Genomic DNA, 21,509 nt, shown 5'->3' with positions numbered 1-21,509 from the left:
GTGACATGAATAAATTCTATATCTGTTAACTGAAGATTTCTCCTTGGGCTTCCAGCAAAATAATCTGGTTAGCAGTACCTATAAACTATACAATAACTAATAAATCACCTTGCTGCCATTCAAGGTGTACTATGTGCTGCTGACCATGGCGACTTCCATCCAGTGTCCCGTTACGAGAAATAAATGCAATTTTTAAAGGTGGAAAATGGTCTCCCAGGAATTAAACTGGACCGTTTTCAAAATCTGTCTCAGCTATTTAGCTTTTCTTTCAACCATTCAGGTTGCTCAAGAACGTTTTCTGACAGATCCTCCTCATAAGAAGTGTTTGTTTTTACATCAAATATTTAAGGAATGCCAAGATTCTCAACGTTGCCAAAGTGGAGCAAATCAAAAGGTGTCCTAGGAGAAACGTACAGCTTGACAGACAAGCGACAGCTGTTCTGATCGAACCGATGGTTGCAGTATTACGATAAACCTTTTATTTCTGACTCTTGGTGTATATTAAAACTGCCCAAGCTTTCTGCTAATTGGTGGCAAAGTGTGGAGCTGAAGCTGCCAATGCCTATGCCTGCCAACCTGGCCTCAGTGAAATAGTCACTAAATGCAATCTCTTGGTGTCATGTTCAGGGACATGAATTGCCCTTTTTTTTCTCGTGTCTGTCAGCACTGAAACAATATCAATGTAAAGTTAATCAGGATGATTTTTCATGGTGGGTACATGAATAAACACATCCATGTCACTATGGAATGTCCAGAACTAGTGCCGTAGTATTAAATATTGAGGAAGACTACTTATAGTGTGTGTGTGTGTGTGTGTGTGTGTGTGTGTGTATGTGTTCCTATGAAGTGGCGTTTTGGTTTTGAATGTAGTTATTTTAAGCCCAACCACGAAGTATTGTCTGAACTTCTAGGTTTTGTTGTGTCAACGTTGGTTTTGTTGTCTAAACCTAACGTTGGTTTTGTTTTCTAAACCTAACATTGGTTTTGTTGTCTAAACTTAATGTTGGTTTTGTTGTCTAAACCTAATGTTGGTTTTGTTGTCTAAACTTAATGTTGGTTTTGTTGTCTAAACCTAATGTTGGTTTTGTTGTCTACAACCAATCAATACTGGCATCACAACAAAACACACACATACAGTTAGTTGTGACTGTCAACACATCACACAGCTTATACTGTGTTTCACATTTGCCTTTGTGTGTGTATGGAGTGTATTTATGTATAGATGTGTGCTTGTGTTTATGAGGTAATATAGTTGCACATAATAACACTGTCTAATGACAGTTTAAAAATAATTTGAGACCCGGTTGCATAAACCTATTGTTTGTTGGTTTTGTTGTCTAAACCTAACGCTGGTTTTGTTGTCTAAACCTAACGTTGGTTTTGTTGTCTAAACCTAAAGTTGGTTTTGTTGTCTAAACCTAACGATGGTTTTGTTGTCTAAACCTAACGTTGGTTTTGTTGTCTAAACCTAACGTTGGTTTTGTTGTCTAAACCTAACGTTGGTTTTGTTGTCTAAACCTAACGTTGGTTTTGTTGTCTAAACCTAATGTTGGTTTTGTTGTCTAAACCTAACGTTGGTTTTGTTGTCTAAACCTAACGTTGGTTTTGTTGTCTAAACCTAACGATGGTTTTGTTGTCTAAACCTAACGTTGGTTTTGTTGTCTAAACCTAACGTTGGTTTTGTTGTCTAAACCTAACATTGGTTTTGTTGTCTAAACCTAACGTTGGTTTTGTTGTCTAAACCTAATGTTGGTTTTGTTGTCTAAACCTAACATTGGTTTTGTTTTCTAAACCTAACGTTGGTTTTGTTGTCTAAACCTAACATTGGTTTTGTTTTCTAAACCTAACATTGGTCTTGTTTTCTAAACCTAACGTTGGTTTTGTTGCCTAAACCTAACATTGGTTTTGTTGTCTAAACCTAACGTTGGTTTTGTTGTCTAAACATAATGTTGGTTTCATAGCTTAATGTCATCCTGACTGACAGAAAAAGAAGTTGTCAGCGACATGAAAAAAAAATGTCACTCAGCAGGAAAACCAATAGATTGCATTTTGTCACTGTTTCACAACTGTGTTGAACCTCAATTACAAAAATGACCTTATTCAACTGTGACGAACACTTTTGAAACATGAGACACATCATTTCACTCATTAAATTTGTTTTAAACAAATGATCAATTAACAAGTCAGTATCATTCCTTTGGAAATTTACAGACACCGCCATCAATGTGGGTTTAGTCCCTCAGCTGTTTGCAGTCAACACTGTTTATTCTGATATTTGCTTATAAAAAGTGTTTGTATTTTAATGCCTATGGCGAACCGATCTTGCTCTACCCTGTGGCTAGTCTTAGTCTTGTACTGAATACTGTATGCTTCATTTACCAACATCACAACAACTGCACCGATGTGGGTTTTGGAATGTATTTGCATGTATTATATTGTTGTTGATTTCCCATTTGCATTAGTCACACTACTTTAAATATTAATATTCAGCAAAGTTTCTCGCCATTTTGAGTGTGAAGAACTGACACAATAATAAAGATGACAAACCACAAGATGTAAGCATTGGGTGAGTAGAGCAGAGAGGGATGGGAGGATGTATGCAGTAATATAGAGAATTAGAGATGAGAAAATGAGTAGAGGAAGGCGGGTGATGGTGGCAGCCGGTGTGCATGTTAACAAACACAGTATGAGAAAAAGTCATACACTTCTGGGTTTTTGATATCTAAACTCTGGGCACCTCTATCATACTTATTTATTTTTTTGCCTTCAAGGTTTAAAAAGGATTAAGTATACCTCCGAATTTAATGTAATTCTGACCTTTTATATCGGCTTAAGAAATACAAAATTCAAGTTTCTGGTCTTCACGATCATAAAAGTCTGATACATGCTAATCTCAGAGAATTGTCACTGAAACCACAGAGAAGAAAGCTTCCCCCTTCTGATTCAATCATACTTATTAAACTGATTTAACCTTGCGACATTGTCTGTCTTTTTTGTCCATACATACAAAAATGAACATCAGCCCCTACTTAATAATGTCTACCTGTATATCAACTATGAGGACACTTTAAATGTACAATATGAGATCTGTCAATCTATTCAGTCACATGGTTAAACAATGTTAAATATAGTATTTTACTCATCAACACATGCAGTTGTCTAACTGTTTACTGTTGCAAAATATTATTGGTAGCCTCTATCTTACGTTATTGTGACCATTTTTTAACTGATTTGCCAATAACTTTATTGTTAAGAGACTCACAGTGAAGTTACAAAATGGATGTGTTGATGGTTTATTTTAATTATTATTAAAATGCTACACCTAGTGTCCTTGTGTTGTGTTTTTTGCTTACCTGCGTTTGAAGGTGAGGATGACGCCGAGGAGGATGATGATGAACATGAGGATCCCTGCAATCACTCCGGCCATTTTAACTGTGCTGTCCACCTGCTTCTCTGGCTCCATGGCATCAGAGTCCTGGGTGGAAGCGCCTGTACACACACACACACACACACACACACACACACACACACACACACACACACAAACACACACACACACACAACACACACACACACACACACACACACACACACACACACACACACACACACACACACACACACACACAGGTATGTACATAGTCACATCGGTGGGTCAACATATATGCAAATAACCAGCACATACATTCTCATAGAAAGGACCACACAAGTGAATACACTCATTGACAAACACATGATCACAGTCAGGCATCAACACACATATACAACATAAATAAACACACAATTGTTTGCCACCAACAAAGATGATCCCAAGGTGAAGATACTCTATTCCACCATATACAAAGATTCAAACACATAAACATGCAGGAGATGAAAACATCAGCAACATGCAGCATGAAGAACATGGTGAACAAAGGGGGGGCCTTTTGAAAACCACAGACTGTGTGTGTGTGTATAATCTGTACATCTTTATACATCATGTAACATGTATGACGGCATATCAAGACCACGAAAAAGGAGGAAATATTTAGAGTAAATTCATAAATAAATACATTCATTTATCTTTGGGAGTTTCACGTTATTTCTATACATTTCTATATGGAAATAGTGTAAATTCATTATGTTATAATCTCGAACATTATTTACCATTTTCTCATATATATTACACTGAAATTACTGATACATTTATGACTTTAATCTTGAAAACCAAGGCTCTCCTAATTGATTTAAAAACATGTTTGGCCCTAATACGCCCGTGTAAAAGCCCCATCCTGAAACATGTATTAATAATTTACAGTGACATACAGTAAATCAACATGCAAACAAAAAATATATATAAATAAAATCTTGCAGCTCGGAAAATGGTGGCACTTTGTGAATTCCTGAGAATCTATTTGTTGCACTCTGTAAATTTACAAATAATCAAGTCCATTGGTTTAAACAATCTGTCCTCGGGATTAAAACATTGAGACAAACATAGCAGAAGAGGAAAAAAGAAAGAGAAGACTGCCAACAATTTCAAAACTACAAGATTTGCTTTTTTATGGATTCCATAAATCATTGCAGGTGAAATGAAAACACACTGAAAACAACCTAAGGACAAACAACGCACACATGTTGAAGTTACACAAAGACATCAAACTCCACACATGCACATGAAATGAAGTGGCAAACAAAGCAGATAGGAAACATCTCGTCAAAGTGAGTGCAAGGTTGGTGAGCATTGTGGCTTTTACAGAAGGACAATACATATTGACACAGGTAAGAGATCTGCTATCACTGAATGGGTTGATGCAGAAGGACGAGGTGACTATCAATAAACTGAAAGAGAGAAGCAATGCTGGGTAGAGATGGAGAGAGAGACACCTGTGAATGCAGAGAGGGGATGAACTCTGCTTCCTGAATTGATTTCATCATGAAGGGATAAAAGCTGCTATCTTTGTAAATGTTTTCGTATGATGCAAAATAACAGTAACAGTCTGTGTTTGACCAGTTTGGTCCAATATGTTCCCACATAACTAAACTACATTTTCTGTTATGTTGCAAGGGAAATGTATTTTGCGGTGGATTAGGTTTGCTCTTGACGTATCACAAATGAGTTTCAAAGGATTCTGTAGAAGTCCAGGTAGGGAGGGAGGAGTTCTGGGTGGGGACGGAGGAAGTTAGTTCCACATAGTCATAGATCATGGTTGACGTGAACTTGACTGACTAATGAGTCATGTGATGTAATGTCACTAACGACTAAAGCCAAAGTCAAATTTATTTATATAGCACAATATCATACACTGTTGTCATTCAAAGTGCTTTAAGACTACCATGAATAACTCAGATGACATGACAAAACACATTAACATAGTATTTTAGTTTCATACAGGACATGAACAGTGGTCTCCTGAGTGAAGCAGACTCAGAGGGCACTGAACAAGTGTTGGTATTTGGCAAGTTGGGAGGCTCATCGAGAAAAGCAAATTTTGGCAAAAATATCAATTATATTACGACAGTACAAGGTGACCAAGTAAACTTTATTCCAAACTATTCTGATTTATAAAGAGAGTTGAAGGGATCATTTCTAGTTTGGATTTAAAAAGCAGAAAACACTGATTCATAGCACCTGTGGAAGAGTTTGTTCAGCTGTCTGTATTTTTTTCCTTTATTTTCCTAAAAGTTTTACTGAAATGTTGTAAGAAAAGAGATGCTAACCTGCCCTACAGGCAATCATTAACACTAAAGGGATCCGGTGCTGAAACACTACATCTGCTACTGCAGACAGTTATTTATTTAAAGTTATACACTACATGAAAACAGATGCAAACAGAAACCTGTAAGCAACAGTTGTCATAAAACTGGATCTCCACGGAATACCTGCCGGCAGACACATTCTTTCATTTCTTTTATTATCAGATGGCATTTTGTGGTCAAAAGAGTGTAAAGAGTTCCACAAACATCAGCTCTCATCCGAGTTATGCTTTCAACTGGACAGAAACAAAAATAGCAGACTAAGAAAAAAGCTGGTGCCCTCTGTGGGAAGATGAATGAAAGCAAGGTCACATAAGCCAGAGATACAAACAGAAAGAAATTGATAAATAAAATTAGGAATAATTGAGAATCCACTGCTGCTCCAAAACTCTGGAACGAGCTACCATTGCACATTAGGCCAGCCTCCTCACTGTCAGTTTTTAAAACCAGTCTTAAAACCCATTTTTACTCCCTGGCTTTCAACTCCATATGAGACTTTACTCTTGTTTTAGTGTTTTTATGGCCCTGCTTTGATTTATTGTTTTATTGTTTCTAATTGCTTTTAAAAACAATGAAACACCTGTTTTACTGTCTGTTTTATTTATTTTAATTGTTTTATGTCTCTGTACAGCACTTTGTTTTCAACTACGGTTGTTTTAAAGTGCTATATAAATAAAGTTGTGTTGAGTTGAGTTGAGTTGAGAATGAGGACAGGAAAACAAAGAGAAAATTAAAAATGTTTGGAAGGGACGAAAGAGATGAAAGGAAGAACGACTGACTGAAAAAGGAGGTCGAAGCAGAAGGAGAATTTTTTAAAAAGCCTGGCATGAAAACGTCGGGAGGAGAAAGACGAGGAACCCTGGGATGCACCGGTTCTCTCTTCGACATGCACTTAACAGCCTCTTGTTCTAACCTTGACAGACAAAGACAGCCGATTAATAGAGTAATACTGATGCGTGGGAGTTCGGTTTAATCCCCTGGCTCTCTCATCTTCGCCCCCTCTGCAATAACAACACGAGGTTGGCAGTGGAATCCACTGAGCTAACGGCTTAAGCTTCTAACCTTGGCACGCTCAGTAATAGCTGCCGCAGTCCTCAATGGCTGTGGTGACGAGGTGTTCCTTTAAAAACCCTGAATGCCTTTAATGACAACACATTCACAGTCTTTGTAGCCCGATCACGGACAGCGTCCCCATCTTGAAGCCGTATCATCTTTGTAAAAATATATTGGAGAAAATACATGTGTCACTCTCCATCCTACGGTTTAACGCGGTAGAAAACAGCTTTTGTTCCCCGTTTTCAATGGGAATGGGACATTAAATAGACATTTTAATGGTGGAGTAAAATATTCAGTGCTGTACTCATAGTGCGTGTTATTTATTTGATCCTGAATGTTTTATGTCTACTTTAGAAGAGGCACGATTGACCGGGTTGACCCTATCTCGTAGTTACAAAAAATCCTGGCGAATGATTTATAGAAGATATACAAGTCACTCTTTTGAAAACACGGCATCTTCAGCTTTCAGAATCAGTAAATCGCCTGTATGTCATCCAAACTCTTCGGATTAAGTATTTTAACAATAAAGTGGTACACATTTAAGTCTATGTTGAAAAAAAAAGATTGAAAGTCTGTCATGCATTTATGACTGGAGCACACGGAGTACCAATTAGTCAGTCAACCCCGACACCAGAGAGCAACAGAGAGGCTGCGAGCCATGAAAAAGGAGATGTCACATGTCACGTCATCAAGGTACATCACATGTGCAGTAGAATCTGTTCTACTTGCTGAAAGGCTCACTAGCCGGCACATGATCATAGCAGACGAGGGTGACAGAATTGGTTTCACTGAGGTGTCTGCAGGGAAGGTGTTAGGGTAGGAATACAATTGTGCAATTACTGAAAAGATCTTTACTAAAGAACCATAAATGAATGCTTTCTATTTGAAAAGTGAAATTGCTTTTCAGCTGCCATCTATTCAAGCGAACACTAAAAGTTCTGTCAGGCTGAGGGCACCAAAAGAGCAGCGGAGTGACAGCAGCCTCAAATATTCAGCTCTGGTTCTACTGCTCATGTATCATGGCCCATAGCTCAAGGCCAATTCCCAGGATTCTTCACTAACTTTGGCTGCCAGAAGACAAGTTGCCCAGTTGGCTCAAACTTCACTTCCAGGTTGGAATGAGTTTCTTGCACTTTTTACTTCAAAGCTACGAACCTGATAGCGCTCTATTTCAGTGATTCCGATGAATCAAGTGATACCCGATTCAGCACTGTGGGCTGTTACATTCTCATTCATCTTTTAGCATGGAGCTCTTCACTCATATCTGAATATTGATTAATATTCATTGGGTTTATAAAACTTTCAATGGTTTTGGGAGATTCACAGTATGTTATTTGTAACATAACTATTAGTAAAGACACAACATATCCTCATGGCCTTTTTTGAAATATTCAAGGAATTGTAATCTTTTGCTTAAAAGGCCCGTTTATTGGGGTTTCTTACTTTCAAACTAATGCATTTCAATTGGAAGTATCTTTTGGGCCAGATTGCCTGTTTTCAACTGCAATGATTTTGTACATTTTGTAATGAAGTGGGTTGAAATAAATAGTGTTTCAAGTAGAAGACACAATGTTGCATCATTACCTTTGGGATCTTGGTGAAAATGAATAACTGAAAATGAATGCTTCACATAAAATGATATTGCTATACAACTAAACAAAAACCTGAATTATGTTTAGACAATATAACGACTTGGTTAGGCTAAAAGAACATCATGGTTTGGATTAAATTGACTGGGTAACAAAAACACAACAAAACTACTTGGTGCTAACGGGACACTAACATCAGTCTCCTGGTGAACGTCCTGTTTTTGACCCGTCCACCACCCATACCTCCTCCCTACCTGGACTTCCATGGACTCCAGTGAAACAAATTTGTGATATATCAAGAGCAAATGTAATCCACCACCAAAAAATGTCCCACAAAAGGTAAACATGCTAATTTAATTTTTAAGAGACTAAGCAAACATAACACACTGAAAATGCTACTTATGCAATAATCCTGTACTTATATTTTAGCTGTAAAGTATTTTATCATCAGAGTAGATACATCTAAAGGTGTATATTATACCCCAAGCTACTTTTGAAATATATTTTTCTTAATTTTGTTTTTAGTCTTTATATCTAGCCAACTCATCTGTCTATGCTATAGATGATTGTGCTTCCTGCTGTTTTTTATCCAATATAACCTGTGAAGGTTACTGGCAGCCTGTGGCCTTGTAATCAGCAGAGGTGTATATGAGAGTGAATCGCAGCTTGCCATTAGAGTAACATGAAAGTCTCAGGCGATCATGCAGGAGACCAGATCACACATTTCTCTGCAGTCTCTGCCCTGATAATCACCCCACAGGTGTATTAAACCTCAATTTCTCCCCTGAGTGATCCACAATATGTGTCACCTGACACATTACAGCATGACCCCATTTGTTCACACTTCACCAGCCCACGTGGCGATTGGCTTCATGATGTTACAGTGGAAGACCCATCTGGCGACGGGTTCAGCTCCATTTAACATTGTGATTGGCCAGCTCAGGAGCTGCTCAGCCAATCAGGCGAACTGTGACAGGGTTCTAACCGGCACAGAGGAGGAGTGATCTAATGTGACTGCGTCCGTTACAAGAGGGTAAAAGTCGTGACGAAGCAAAACAGGATTGATTGACATAGTGCAAACACAATATGGAGGACGCGGTGGCCTCATTTATTCTTGTATTTTCACTGTCAGACAACAGGTGGCTTATACAATTCATGGATCCATCTAGCAGTCGTCCACTGGTTCTGGCAGCTGGTGGGGGTATTATTTTCTTGGCACGAAACATACCTTAACATTATGCCTGGCCAGGTGAGTGTCTCTCTAGCCCATCCCTCAGTAAAAACATTTTAAATACCCAACATGAAACAGGACAACCTCCTTAAAACACAATGCTTATATGCATAAATCTGGTCTCACTTGAACATTAAGAAGCTAAGGAATATACATCCATTATAAGTAAACTAAACTTAATTACCATTCAAGTGAAAATGGACAAGCAATGTAGGAAAACATTTCATTTTTTATCTTTGCCTATTATAAAATCAAATTTCCTGGGGCAATATCACCATTAAAATCAAGATCCCATAGACAATGATACAACTCAATGCCTTCTCTGAATCTGTGACTTTTAACTGTAACTACACATTTGAAGAAAATACATTTATGAAAATAAAATGGCCATGTTATACTGTGTACGTGATGACTGTTTCCTTCAAAACACAAATTGTTTCCAAAAAGTCATGTTTCAAATAACAATCACTATTCATATGACTGAAGAGCTCCATGGTATACATGCAGATAAATGGTGAATACCAACAGGTATTGTTACACGCCTCCGGCTCAGTGGGTTACAATAGTAGTACACTTGTACCAACAAGAACAGCACCTAGCTCCTATCCCACCTGCACTGTGTAGCTTTCTGGTGGATTATACTTCTGCAGACATGTATGGGAAAACATGTAACTTAAGTTCTCCATTCTGGTCCAAAACAAAATAGTCTGTGATTAAATACTTTGACAAGACTAGGAATTTATTTCAGTCTGACTGCAAAATCAAGTTTGAATGTGATCGTTTCCTCTTTCCGTGACTTCTGTGTGTTGATCTGAGGTGCATTCATTACTGCTCGGGATTTCGGCTTTCCGTTGATACCAAAGTTGCTCGTATTTACAAATTTTCAATTGTTAAAGTATTCCTTAATAAGACAAAATTTGGACAACATCGGTTGGTTTACAAATTATGAAAGCTGAAAATGTCATGCTTTCAAAACAGTAGATTCACATATATGAGTCTTGTACTGTTAAAGTCCCAGTCGGCAACATTTTTTGATCATATTCACTGAAGCCGACACTACGCTCCGATAGAACAACATAAAACATCCGGTTTTAGAAAAGAAAGCGCGCCTCTACGTGCACGTAGAGCCTGTTGTTTGTTTTGCAAAGATCGACAGAGCCCTGATCATCCTGTCCAATCAGCACGCAGGACTGTGTTCGTGCACACACAGAGCCCCTCCCCCCTCGGGTCGTACCACTATCACAGGGGGGAGGCGAAGGGAAGAAGCAACAAGCTTCTAATTCCTCGTTAAAAAACGAAACAAGGAGGTCCAAAACAACCAAGGAAAAGAAAACACCGGTGGAAAAGAAGGAAAAAAAGAAAGATTGTGAAGAAGTGATAAAACCAGAGTCAACATCGGACCGCGTTTCAAAGGTGGCGTGATCTAAGGGAGTTCAAAGGGCACGAGGTCGAGGGGAAGGAGCTCGGTGGTCGTGGGGGAGGAGCGTGAGAGTTGTAAACATTCAAAACCTGACAGAGTGCCCTCGATCCACCGGACTTGCCGACTGAGACTTTAATGTCAATGTGTATTCTTATTGTAATGCTCAATCTAAACTAGATCAACTTACCGAATGGCTTCTATAATATTTCACACCACGTGGAGTACAAGTATGTGGATGTTAAAGAATAAACTACTTCTATTAAATTTACTTCTCTATTGAAAGCACATTGAGCAAAAACTGTTTTGATCACAGAAATATATCTTGCTTGTTTTTTTTCTTTCTCCAGTGATCAAAAACTCTCCATAATTACCTAAGATCATTACTCTCTTTGCATCCCAAGATGAAAAGGTCTTTGGTGACACTTACTACCTTAGAATGGTCAGTGTTGTCAAGGGCAACCAGATAAGGGCAAACCTGAAACATTGAAGGAGAATGTGTTTTTTTGTGTGTTCCTAACTGGAATGTATTTTTACAACATAAGTATAAATCCTCATTTAAAAAAAAAAATCCACATCAAGCTGTTTATCAACCTACGTTGTTTTGCTCACATGTACATGTGGTGTAGGAGAGCTTAATAGAGAAAGGAGTAGGTGGGCCTGAATGCTAACGGTCTTAAATCCCTTATTTTTGCTGTAAATCCGTCCCATGAGAAAGACATGGCATATCGATCTGAGAGGAATAACTGCTCTGACTGTCTCAGAAGACGGCAGACTTCACAAGCACTTGGCCTTCACAATGATAGGCTGTCCTACCAGGGGAACACTGCAGGGAATAGAAGAACAACCATCTAACGGTTCAGCTCGTAAATATACTGGGAAGTAATACAATACATGCTTACTGGTACGAGATTATTCTATCCACAGAAATGTTTCTTCTTAGAAAAACATCAAACTAAAATAGGTTCCAGTCAATACACAGGTGAACAATGCATGTCTTTATTCCTGTTGTCAGCAACAGAGACAGTTGGTCCAAACAACAAAGACGCAGCCGTAATTATGTCTAGATGGCGTTATTTGGAGTGTTGATGGAGCAGCAACAATGTTAGCATAGCCTAGCACCCATCAATCCAGACTCCACTTCGAAACATGTCTATGATGGTTCTCAATCATCCAGGGCATGGTCATCTTTGAAAGAGTCATCGTAGGCAACTGGACTTGCTTTAGGTTTTTAAAGACGTTTCTCCTCTCATCCAAGAGGCTTCTTTATTCTAACTGACTAGTGGGGAGCATGAATCATTTGAATGTTTGCTTGTCGTCTTGCAGACAGACCTAGAAAAGCATGACTTCAGACTTGCAACTACAAATCACAATCATAATGTAGTTTTTTTTCAGCAGCCTTTCTATTAGTTTATTGCAATTAAATCACATACAATTGTAGTAAACCAGCTGTGCTAAATCTAATGAAATCAACGAGCACCTCTGGATGATGTTATGAAGTCAGACAGGATGGTGTTTAGTTTCCTGGTGGATCTGAGACTTCAACATGTACAAAGGAGCCATTGTTGGTGACTACATGGAGGTAAGCCCCGACTCCTATCTGGTGCATCTAGTGATGCCAATATAGACAAATGCAATCAAACTTGTGACGAGTAACGCAAGATGAAAATGTGTTCTGCGTTTGGTGTGAAGACATATTTGGAAGAGCTGCCTTCACTGTTAATACAGAATCTAAGAAGGATGAGTGGATTAAAGTGGAACCCCCTCAGTGTTTGATAACTGTGACAACATTTGGGCTGCTGATGATTTTTGCATTAATCCTTAGAATGTGTCATGTTCCTTAATGCACACGAGCCGTGTGTGTGCACTCGTGTGATATCCTTTTCATTTGTACATCTCTGCTGTTTATTTTTACTTCGCCTACTTGGAGAGCGTGATACAATTGTCAGGGAGGAATTATGGGTAAAACCAGAGATATTAAAAACATAATTTTATCCAGATGGAGAGAAGATTGATTCTCCAACGCAGCATCCCTGAATGGCATATTAAATGATGCTTCTGTGTGTGTGCGGCTACGCGCGCAGGTCACTGTTTGAGGGTATGATAAGTGTAGTTTGTGTGAGTCTGTGTGCGCAAAGACATGCATTTGTCAAGTGTATGTAGACATCTTCACCTTGCATGTGTGTTATGCCGGGCATGTACTGTGTGTGTGCGTGTGTGTGTGTGTGTGTGTGTCTTGTATCAGGGTGGAAGGTTTAGTTTCCAGTCATTGTTTGTCAGCAGCTGCAGGGAGCATCCTCTGTGGATTAGCGTTAGCATGGCTGAGTGTGTTTAACAGGATTACTAATCTGAACTATGCTGCCACAGCGCTCTGATTGTGTGTGTGTGTGTATGTTTGTGTGTGTGCGCGCGTGTGTTTTGTGTGTGTGTATGGGCATATCGTTCTTAAATGTGGCTTTGATTCTGAATGTGTGTGTGTGTGTGTGTGTGTGTACATGAAACAATGTTCCTGTATTTCAATGTGCGGATGATGATGACGGATTAACATTATCTCTGGTCTCCATGATTTAGTAAACAATGGACAATGCTAATGGTTGCCTCAGACACACACACACACGGTTTCCATTAATGTTGACATTAACGCTGAGGTCAGCAGGACATGGTTTACAAAGTACTTTGCAGCTTTTAAGAACTAAAACCACTTAAATGCTTCATCATCTGGTCTCTTTGAGCTTTTGGAGTTGGGGGATTGTTAACACTGAACAATGAGGATTATATTGAGAATATGAACATTCCCAATATAAAGGTTAGACAAGCTCAGGAAATGAGAGATATCTTATTTATATTGAATACTTAGAAACACCAGTCAATCAATACTGAAAAATTCCTCATTCTGGGATTTTTCTAGAAAATGATGAAAGTGTTCAGTTCAGTCCACAGCATGTAGTGCGTTATGATATATTTATTATCTCTCCAGTCCAGATCTGTCGACAGCTCCATGACAGTCCCTATATTCCTGCAGGACATGTTTTCTGAACACAATCCCAAAATGCAATGCAACAGGGGCATATGGTGACCAAATCAATTACAGGGAAACACAAACACATCGTGTTCCAACAGAACATTGATTCCCCATTGAAGGTAATGTGTTTCTGACAAGGTAACAAACTAAAGGCCACAGTGAAGTCCATGTCAGCTGTTACATGATGGCATTGAAGGAGGAATCCAAAAAACCACCTGGAAACGCTGCACAAACTCTCACTGTGATATACATTCATATACAAAGCTATTATCTGAGCAGTACATTTAATTTAGCTCTTCTCTTTCTCCATAAATTTCTGCACAACACATTTAACATGACCACGTGAAACAGAATGTAAGAGGTTTAATGAAGAGGACTTAAATAAACGCCGAACCATAAATACAAGCAGATACCAGCCAGGCTTTATGGGTTCAGGTTCTTGTGCCAAACGTTGAAGTTTAGAGCTGCAGCTGATTCATGAGTCGATGTAATCTTTATTTTGACTTAGATAGAAGGTCATGACAAAATGCTACAGCTTTAAATAATCAGGTAATAATTTATGGTATTATGCCATTTATGAATTTGACTGACTTGAGCTGTCAGAAGAAGCTGCAGCAACATTGGACAAGTCTCCGAAGACATTACCTGGGAGGAAGTTGCCATGGTAACAACTCTTAACTTAACTTTGCATGTAGCGCTAGTCCAATGCCAAACGTCCTGCCTGGCTCAGTCAGCTCACGGTCCTGATGGTGCTGCTGCAGCAACCATCTATGATTTGGAACCACAAGGATTTATGACAGATCTGTTCTACGTCTAAGCACTAAGGACCGAAACATTGCCCCGCATGAGCAGCAACGTCCGGATGCTTCAATCTGTCAGGAATTATAGCGCCGATCCCTCATGAACTAAATCTCCTGCCACATGTTCTCCTCCATTAACACCAAACCTGCTCCACTGCATCTTTGGATCGTCCTCCACAAACGAAACCATCCAGCCGGATTTTTGGGATTATGAAAAATTAAGCCAACAGGGGCGGCGGAAAGCTCAGTCGGTAGAGTCGCCGTCCCACGTACCAAGGCTAAGTCTTCACTGCAGCGGCCCCGGGTTCCAATCTGACTGTCGTCCTCCTCTCTATCCCCCTTTCACTCTCACACTCTCTGAATAAAGGTAACAAGGCATCGACACATTTCACTGTAAATAGCTACTGCAAATTCTACAATGTTCATGACACAAATATATGTTTGATGTCGTTGTAGATGCAGTGTGGTCATTTTCAGAATTGTATCTCGAAAACAGCATTTGATTTCAGCCTCATATGAGCCACTGCACTCAAAAGAGACTCAGCATCTTTATACATCTGCTTTTCTTCTATGAATCTATTAAAAAAAACATCTCTGTTTTCATGATACCCAAATTATTTTTGTCTTGAAGATTGTCTGTCTGTGTGTGTCTCTGTCTGTCTTTCTAACCATCCATCTCTATTTAATGTACCAATTCCCTTTGACTCTGTTCCCTCTTTCTTCTTCTCTGTCCCCAGATGCTTCTGAGTACTTTACAACCTTTCATCTGAGATTTACACAAGGACAATTGAACATTTTGTTGCTGCTCTGCGGATGGAAAGCAGATAGAAAATTCATGGCAGAGTTGGAAAGGTGGACTGAGAATCAGACAACAATTCTCCACAATGTGTGTGTGTGTGTGTGTGTGTGTGTGTGTGTGTGTGTGTGTGTGTGTGTACAGGCGCTTCCACCCAGGACTCTGATGCCATGGAGCCAGAGAAGCAGGTGGACAGCATGTGTGGCAGGTATGTCTGTCAGAACACTACAAGAAGAAGAAGTAGGGATACCAGAGGAGAAATCCTTGAGCCTGATTCTGCCTCCACTGCTGGATTTGTCTTTTCTCATCTCTGAATTTCTTCCAGTCACTCTCTATCTCTCTTTGCTTTTGATCATCTCCTCTCCTGGATTTTATTTCTTTTCATCTCTAGGATGTCGTCTCTTTGTCTTTGATGCTCTCTGTCAGCTGTAGTTGCAGTCGAACCCTGCAAGCTCCCTGTGCAGATTGAACAGTGCTTCATCCATTGCTGACTGGTATAGAAAAAAAATTCATTGCCAAATATTCATCTATAAAAAAGACGAAAGGACTTTTGAGAGCAAACTAATTTACTGAGCAGCAAGCAGGATGCAGGATGTGTGTGTGTGTGTGTGTGCGCGTGACAGATAGTTGAGGTCAATGGTGAAGATAATTCAAATGTGATTTCTTAAACGTTTCATAAATCAGTCATGCACAATCAAATCACACACACACACACACACACACACACACACACACACACACACACACACACATACAGGTAGATAGATGACGACATGTTGCTTCAGTATTGCACCGCAGCAGAGTCAGTTACAGCATCAATTATAATGGATCTGAGGACTAATGGTCATGGCAGCAGCAGCTGACATATAATACTGTAACTAATAGTAGATGACAAGGGGAGGATTTGATGCTCCTGTGAGCTACAGAACAAAAACACATGCAGGACTATCACTATGCAAAAAGGCATCATATGTAAAAGTAGTGCCTTCAGCCAATCAAGATTGGGAAATAGTCATGACATAAACTCCAAAAACTTTGTTGTCTAAACCTAACGTTGGTTTTAATCATCTCAACGTCTAAACCTTCCCCTTCATGTCTTCGTAAATTAAATGTATAGGTGTATTTCATGACTAAGAACCACTGTAAGAATGGGTTGTATCCTACTATTACAAATTAATCAGTGCAGATAAACGGTGTATTTATTCATAATTCTTTCATGATAATGTTAATTTGTGTAAAGTATCAATGTTCAGCGTTTTAAATTTAAATTTAACCCATTTAAATGCAGCCAGAGGTTTTCCGTTTTCATCTGCCTTGAGGTAACCAACACTGCTTGCTATGAATACAATGTATACATTTATTTAATTTAGGATTTCACTAGTGTCTCCTGTTGTGCATGATATGCATATTTCTTTGTGTTGAGCCTTACAACTCAATTTCCCTCAGGACAATATGTGTTATTTTATTCATGCGAAGACAAAGAACTGTGACAGCAGTTTAGGACAACGGTAGCTGTTGACTGATTGTCTGTTGACTGATTGTCTGCTGACTGATTGTCTGCAGTGTCCCCATTCTCAGAGTCAACATTTTGATTGTTGTATCTCTGAATGACATTCCCGGTCTGAAAAAAATCCAGCTCCTTAAATGTTCAACTCCTGAATTGTAAAGAACCAGTACAGGAAATGGTTTGACTATCATGTAAAACAGTTTCATTCTCATAAGGTCATGACAGCCTATAAATGCAGAATTATTAGATTTGACTTTATATCAAAGTCATTCTTTTCTCTTCGGGTTTTGGTGACATGTAGTACGACAGCGTATTAGGGCCACTGTCAGGAAAAAAAAAAAAAAAGGAGCCGAGAGAGGTGAGCAATATTCTGAGATTAAAAGTCGCAAATTTGAACGTTTTAAAGTGGCAAATTTGCTAGTTTATTACGATGCTAACAACCAATTTATGCTAGCTAACTTCCCATGAATGTCGCTTTTATCTTTCTAATTAATCCATCCCAACGTGCGACAACGCTTTGCTAAGGTCCTTAGGGTGATGGCTGTTGATCGTTATTGTTCGTTAATTTTACATGGGCCAAATTGTCATCTTATTTGTCTTTGTTGATCGGGTAGTTTGGCTAAGATAGCGGTCACAGAGGAAGTAAACACGTAGTTTGACCCGGATGTTTGCCGTTGCTATGACAACAAGTGAATTCTACCGCTAGCTTATAAACACAAATAAGATGACAATTTGGCCCATATAAACTTAACCAACAATAACCATCTAGAGCCATCACCCTAAGGACCTTAGGAAAAGGGTTGACACACGTTGGGATGGATTAATTAGAAAGATAAAAGCGACATTCATGGGAAGTTAGCTAGCATAAATGCCGGTTGTTAGCATCGTAATAAACTAGCAAATTTGCTAGTTTTAAAGTGGCACATTTGCCACTTTAAAACTTTTTTTGCGACTTTTAATCTCAGAATATTGCCCACCTCTCTCGGCTCCGGGTTTTTTTTTTTTTTTTTTTTTCGACAGTGGCCCTAATACGCCGTCGTACATGTAGTCATTGGAGTAGATATGTAAAAAAATGTTTTTTTTTGCTCATGATGGCCAAAAGGTTTGAAAACAATTTGATGATCATAGAAACACATTGAATATATTTTCTTTCAGATGTAAAGCCAATTCTTTCAAATTAATAAAACAGTAGAATCTAGATGCAGTTGCTTATTCTATCCTTATTTATCAGGACCTTTAACACTGAGTAGCCCAGTGGATCCATATATGATGCTCCACTGTAGTCCCAGTTAACACATGATAAAGGTTTAGACAACAAAACGTCTTACTTAGGTTTAGAAAAAAAAAGATAATTTCCAGTTGAAATAACTACGTCTGTAAAGTGAACATGACATTTGAAACATGTCAGGACACGTTGTGAACACAACAAACAACATGTTTCCTTTGTGACACGGTTTATAAAGTGAAAGTGAAACTTAACACATTGCTTCACAAGAGACATGAACACAGGTCTCCTGGTTCAGCCTGCTCTCCTAAACACTACGTTGTGAATTACCTTCCCAGGGAAGCGTTTTGTTGTGGATTACATTTGATGTATCACGTCTCCATTTCTTAGTCATTTCAATCCAACTGATGTTTTTATTAAACCAAGTACTTTTGTTGTCTAAACCTACTATTTGGAGTTTTGTAGCGTGATTAGTTCATTAACCACGTGTTAATGATGGGTGTGACAAACCTTTGGTAATTCATGTACTGGATGTTCAGTATTTGATAATCACATGAATGACTTTCATGAAGGGAAGCATGATGGGAAGCAGTGAGTTGATGGTGAGCTTTTCCTATGAAGAGTGATTTCAACAATCAGAGGGTGATGTGTTGTTTTTTTTTGTTGAGGCCTTATTAATTTAACCACAATGTTACACGGTGAATTAACTATTGGTAAGTAAATCTTCAGATTTTTTCTTGGTGCCATGTGGGATGGGAAAAGTGCAAATTTGCATTTAACTTGACCTCCGCTGGAACATGATTTTTTTTTAATGTATCCCTCTCTCAAGAAATACGATTCAAAGTCTAACTTTATTATCAAGGACACCTTTTAGAAATCAAAACCGAAGGCAGGTTCAAGAGTTATGTTAATGGTATTTCAGAAATATCATAAAATATTATGTATGTGAGTTGTAGCTCAGATTATTTTAAATGAATCCAAATGATAAACACCATATTTTAAAGGGTATGTTAAGTATAGACAGGGAGTAAGAACTGTGTGTTAGTGTGTGTGTGTGTCACGCTGGTCACTGAATACACTCTAGTAGTTTCATTTACAGGGACATGAAATATCTATTTCTGTTTCGGGTCACTCAGCATGAAAGCAATGTCAATGCAAAATTAATTAGGATTCTTCATGGTGCACACATTCATTAAACACATCCACGTGACTATGCAATGTTCAGAGCTAGTGAGATATTATTACTTCTTGAAAAGGAACACTTAGGTGGAGAGATGGATGGGTCTGAAATACATTAGTTTAAAAGTCGTGGTGAAGATGTACACGGACCAGTAGATTCAAATGTTGTGACAATGTGACCAACTGCTATGATGAAGTGTTGGTGGATGTGATGGTTGTTTGAAGTGAATCGCCATCATCCATTGTTGTTGAATCCTCTGTATGTTTCTGTCACTCAATGGATGTTTTTCATACATGAATAAACGGAAACATGCTCACGATCAACAGATTGTTATCTTACAGAGAGCCAAGATCCAACCACAAACTCACTTCATGGCTCTCATCCTTTCTCTTTGATTGGTTTTCAGTGGAAAGTCTATAGTCAATTGTTTTTATACTGCATGACATCTGCATGGTTCACTGCTGTGTCTTTGTGTGGATGCAGACAGAGAGAGAAGAGGTTCAAACAGGCAGCAACACTCCAAGCAGAGCAGACATGCAAACGAATGCAGTAAGATGGCGATGAGAAGGAAAGACACGAACCAAAGAGTAAAACGAGGAGGGGGTTCGCATGTGTTTCGTTCATGTTTGTGATGAGATGAAAAAATATGACATAGGGAAGAAAATATTCTGCCTATAAAGCAATAATCACCTTCGCTTGGGATGACTAGAATGTACGGCGTTGTTATTTGTCCCCTACCTATTACCACTAAGGCCAAGGGCCGCACGTCCCCGCCGGAAAGCATGAGAAAAGACAGGAAAGACAGAAAACAAACAACAACAAAAAAAGAAAAGGAAGAAGAAAAAAGTCTAAGAAAAAGGAGCTTTTTCCGTTTCATCTGTTCAATCTGTCTTAGGAGAGAAATTGCAGTGGTGAAAGATAGCACTGAACATTATGACCAGTAGGACAACTAGCACTCAACATGTGGACTGGGATGTGGCTGGCCTGACTGGTTACCAGGATGTGAGTCAGTGGGTGCAGATGTGGTGCTGCTGTTTACTGTAGAGTCCATCAGCCTGGCTTGACGGGTTAATAAAAACAAAGGGAGGAGGAAATGGAAAGAGAAAAGAAATGAAGTGATGGTTCAAAAGAAAACAAAATTTGAACTTTGTGGCGTGTCTGTGTATCTGTCCTCTGGGTTAAGTTCAGCCTGAGACAAAATCATCTCAGTGAATACTTTGAGCAAGTTTAAATCATTCGTTTATTTTGTATTTTATGTTATATTATAGGATAATTATATTTCAAAATATATCCCTGTGACACTGTGTCACTAGCCATCAGCGTTGAGATTCTCCTCCTGTCATCCTGATGTCACAGAATCGAAAACGGAGGAAACAAATCCCAGACCTCTATCATAGTAGCTCACATTAGTCCAGAGACCAGATCAGACTACGTGGAGAAACCAGAGACAGTCTGTGGTCCAAATAACCAGGTCTCTGCTGTATTTATGTCTAGATGACCTTATTTGGAGTGTTGATGGAGCAGCTACAATGTTAGCATAGCCTAGCACCCATCAACCAGACTCCTTTCAAAAAACAAGCATTTTAAAAGCTGTTTGCTTGATGTCTTAAAGGCAGACCAAACAAAGCATGACTTCAGACTTTTTACTGATCATCAGCACCGATGCGTTCAAAATCAGTTTTTTAAGCCAAAGAACCAGGTGTTCAGTCAGCAACTAAATTAACCCTCCAGTTATTAGATGCGTTCTACGTCCTCATACATATTGGTGCTCATGTTGTCAACCTTACTGTTGTTGTGCTCCAGCCATCCAGATCAGCTGGAAGCTTTAGACATTAACAGCAGCAGCATGTGAATATCTGGCTGGTATACGTCCGGTTGTCAACAGGAGGACAATCGCAATGCTGACAGGGTTTAGTGACACACCGTGATGCAAATTTAACATTCAAGATG

General features: G+C 38.9%; 1 protein-coding gene across 1 annotated transcript in view; it reads right to left on the bottom strand.

The window, feature by feature from the left end:
- ptprt (protein tyrosine phosphatase receptor type T) overlaps window positions 1–21,509 on the bottom strand; it is a gene marked incomplete at its 5' end in the record, with an annotated part of 328,852 nt that overhangs the window by 95,319 nt on the left and 212,024 nt on the right. Inside the window, 2 exons of the mRNA XM_084025273.1 lie at window positions 3,354–3,489; window positions 20,250–20,306. Coding sequence (XP_083881399.1) covers window positions 3,354–3,489; window positions 20,250–20,306 — 193 coding nt within the window. The remainder of the gene's footprint in view (window positions 1–3,353; window positions 3,490–20,249; window positions 20,307–21,509) is intronic.

The sequence above is a fragment of the Eutrigla gurnardus genome (genome assembly GCF_963514095.1).
Source record: "Eutrigla gurnardus genome assembly, chromosome: 2".
In the NCBI taxonomy this organism is placed as follows: domain Eukaryota; kingdom Metazoa; phylum Chordata; class Actinopteri; order Perciformes; family Triglidae; genus Eutrigla; species Eutrigla gurnardus.
Note: the sequence above shows the minus strand (reverse complement) of the source record. Positions and strands in the feature narration are given on the sequence as shown.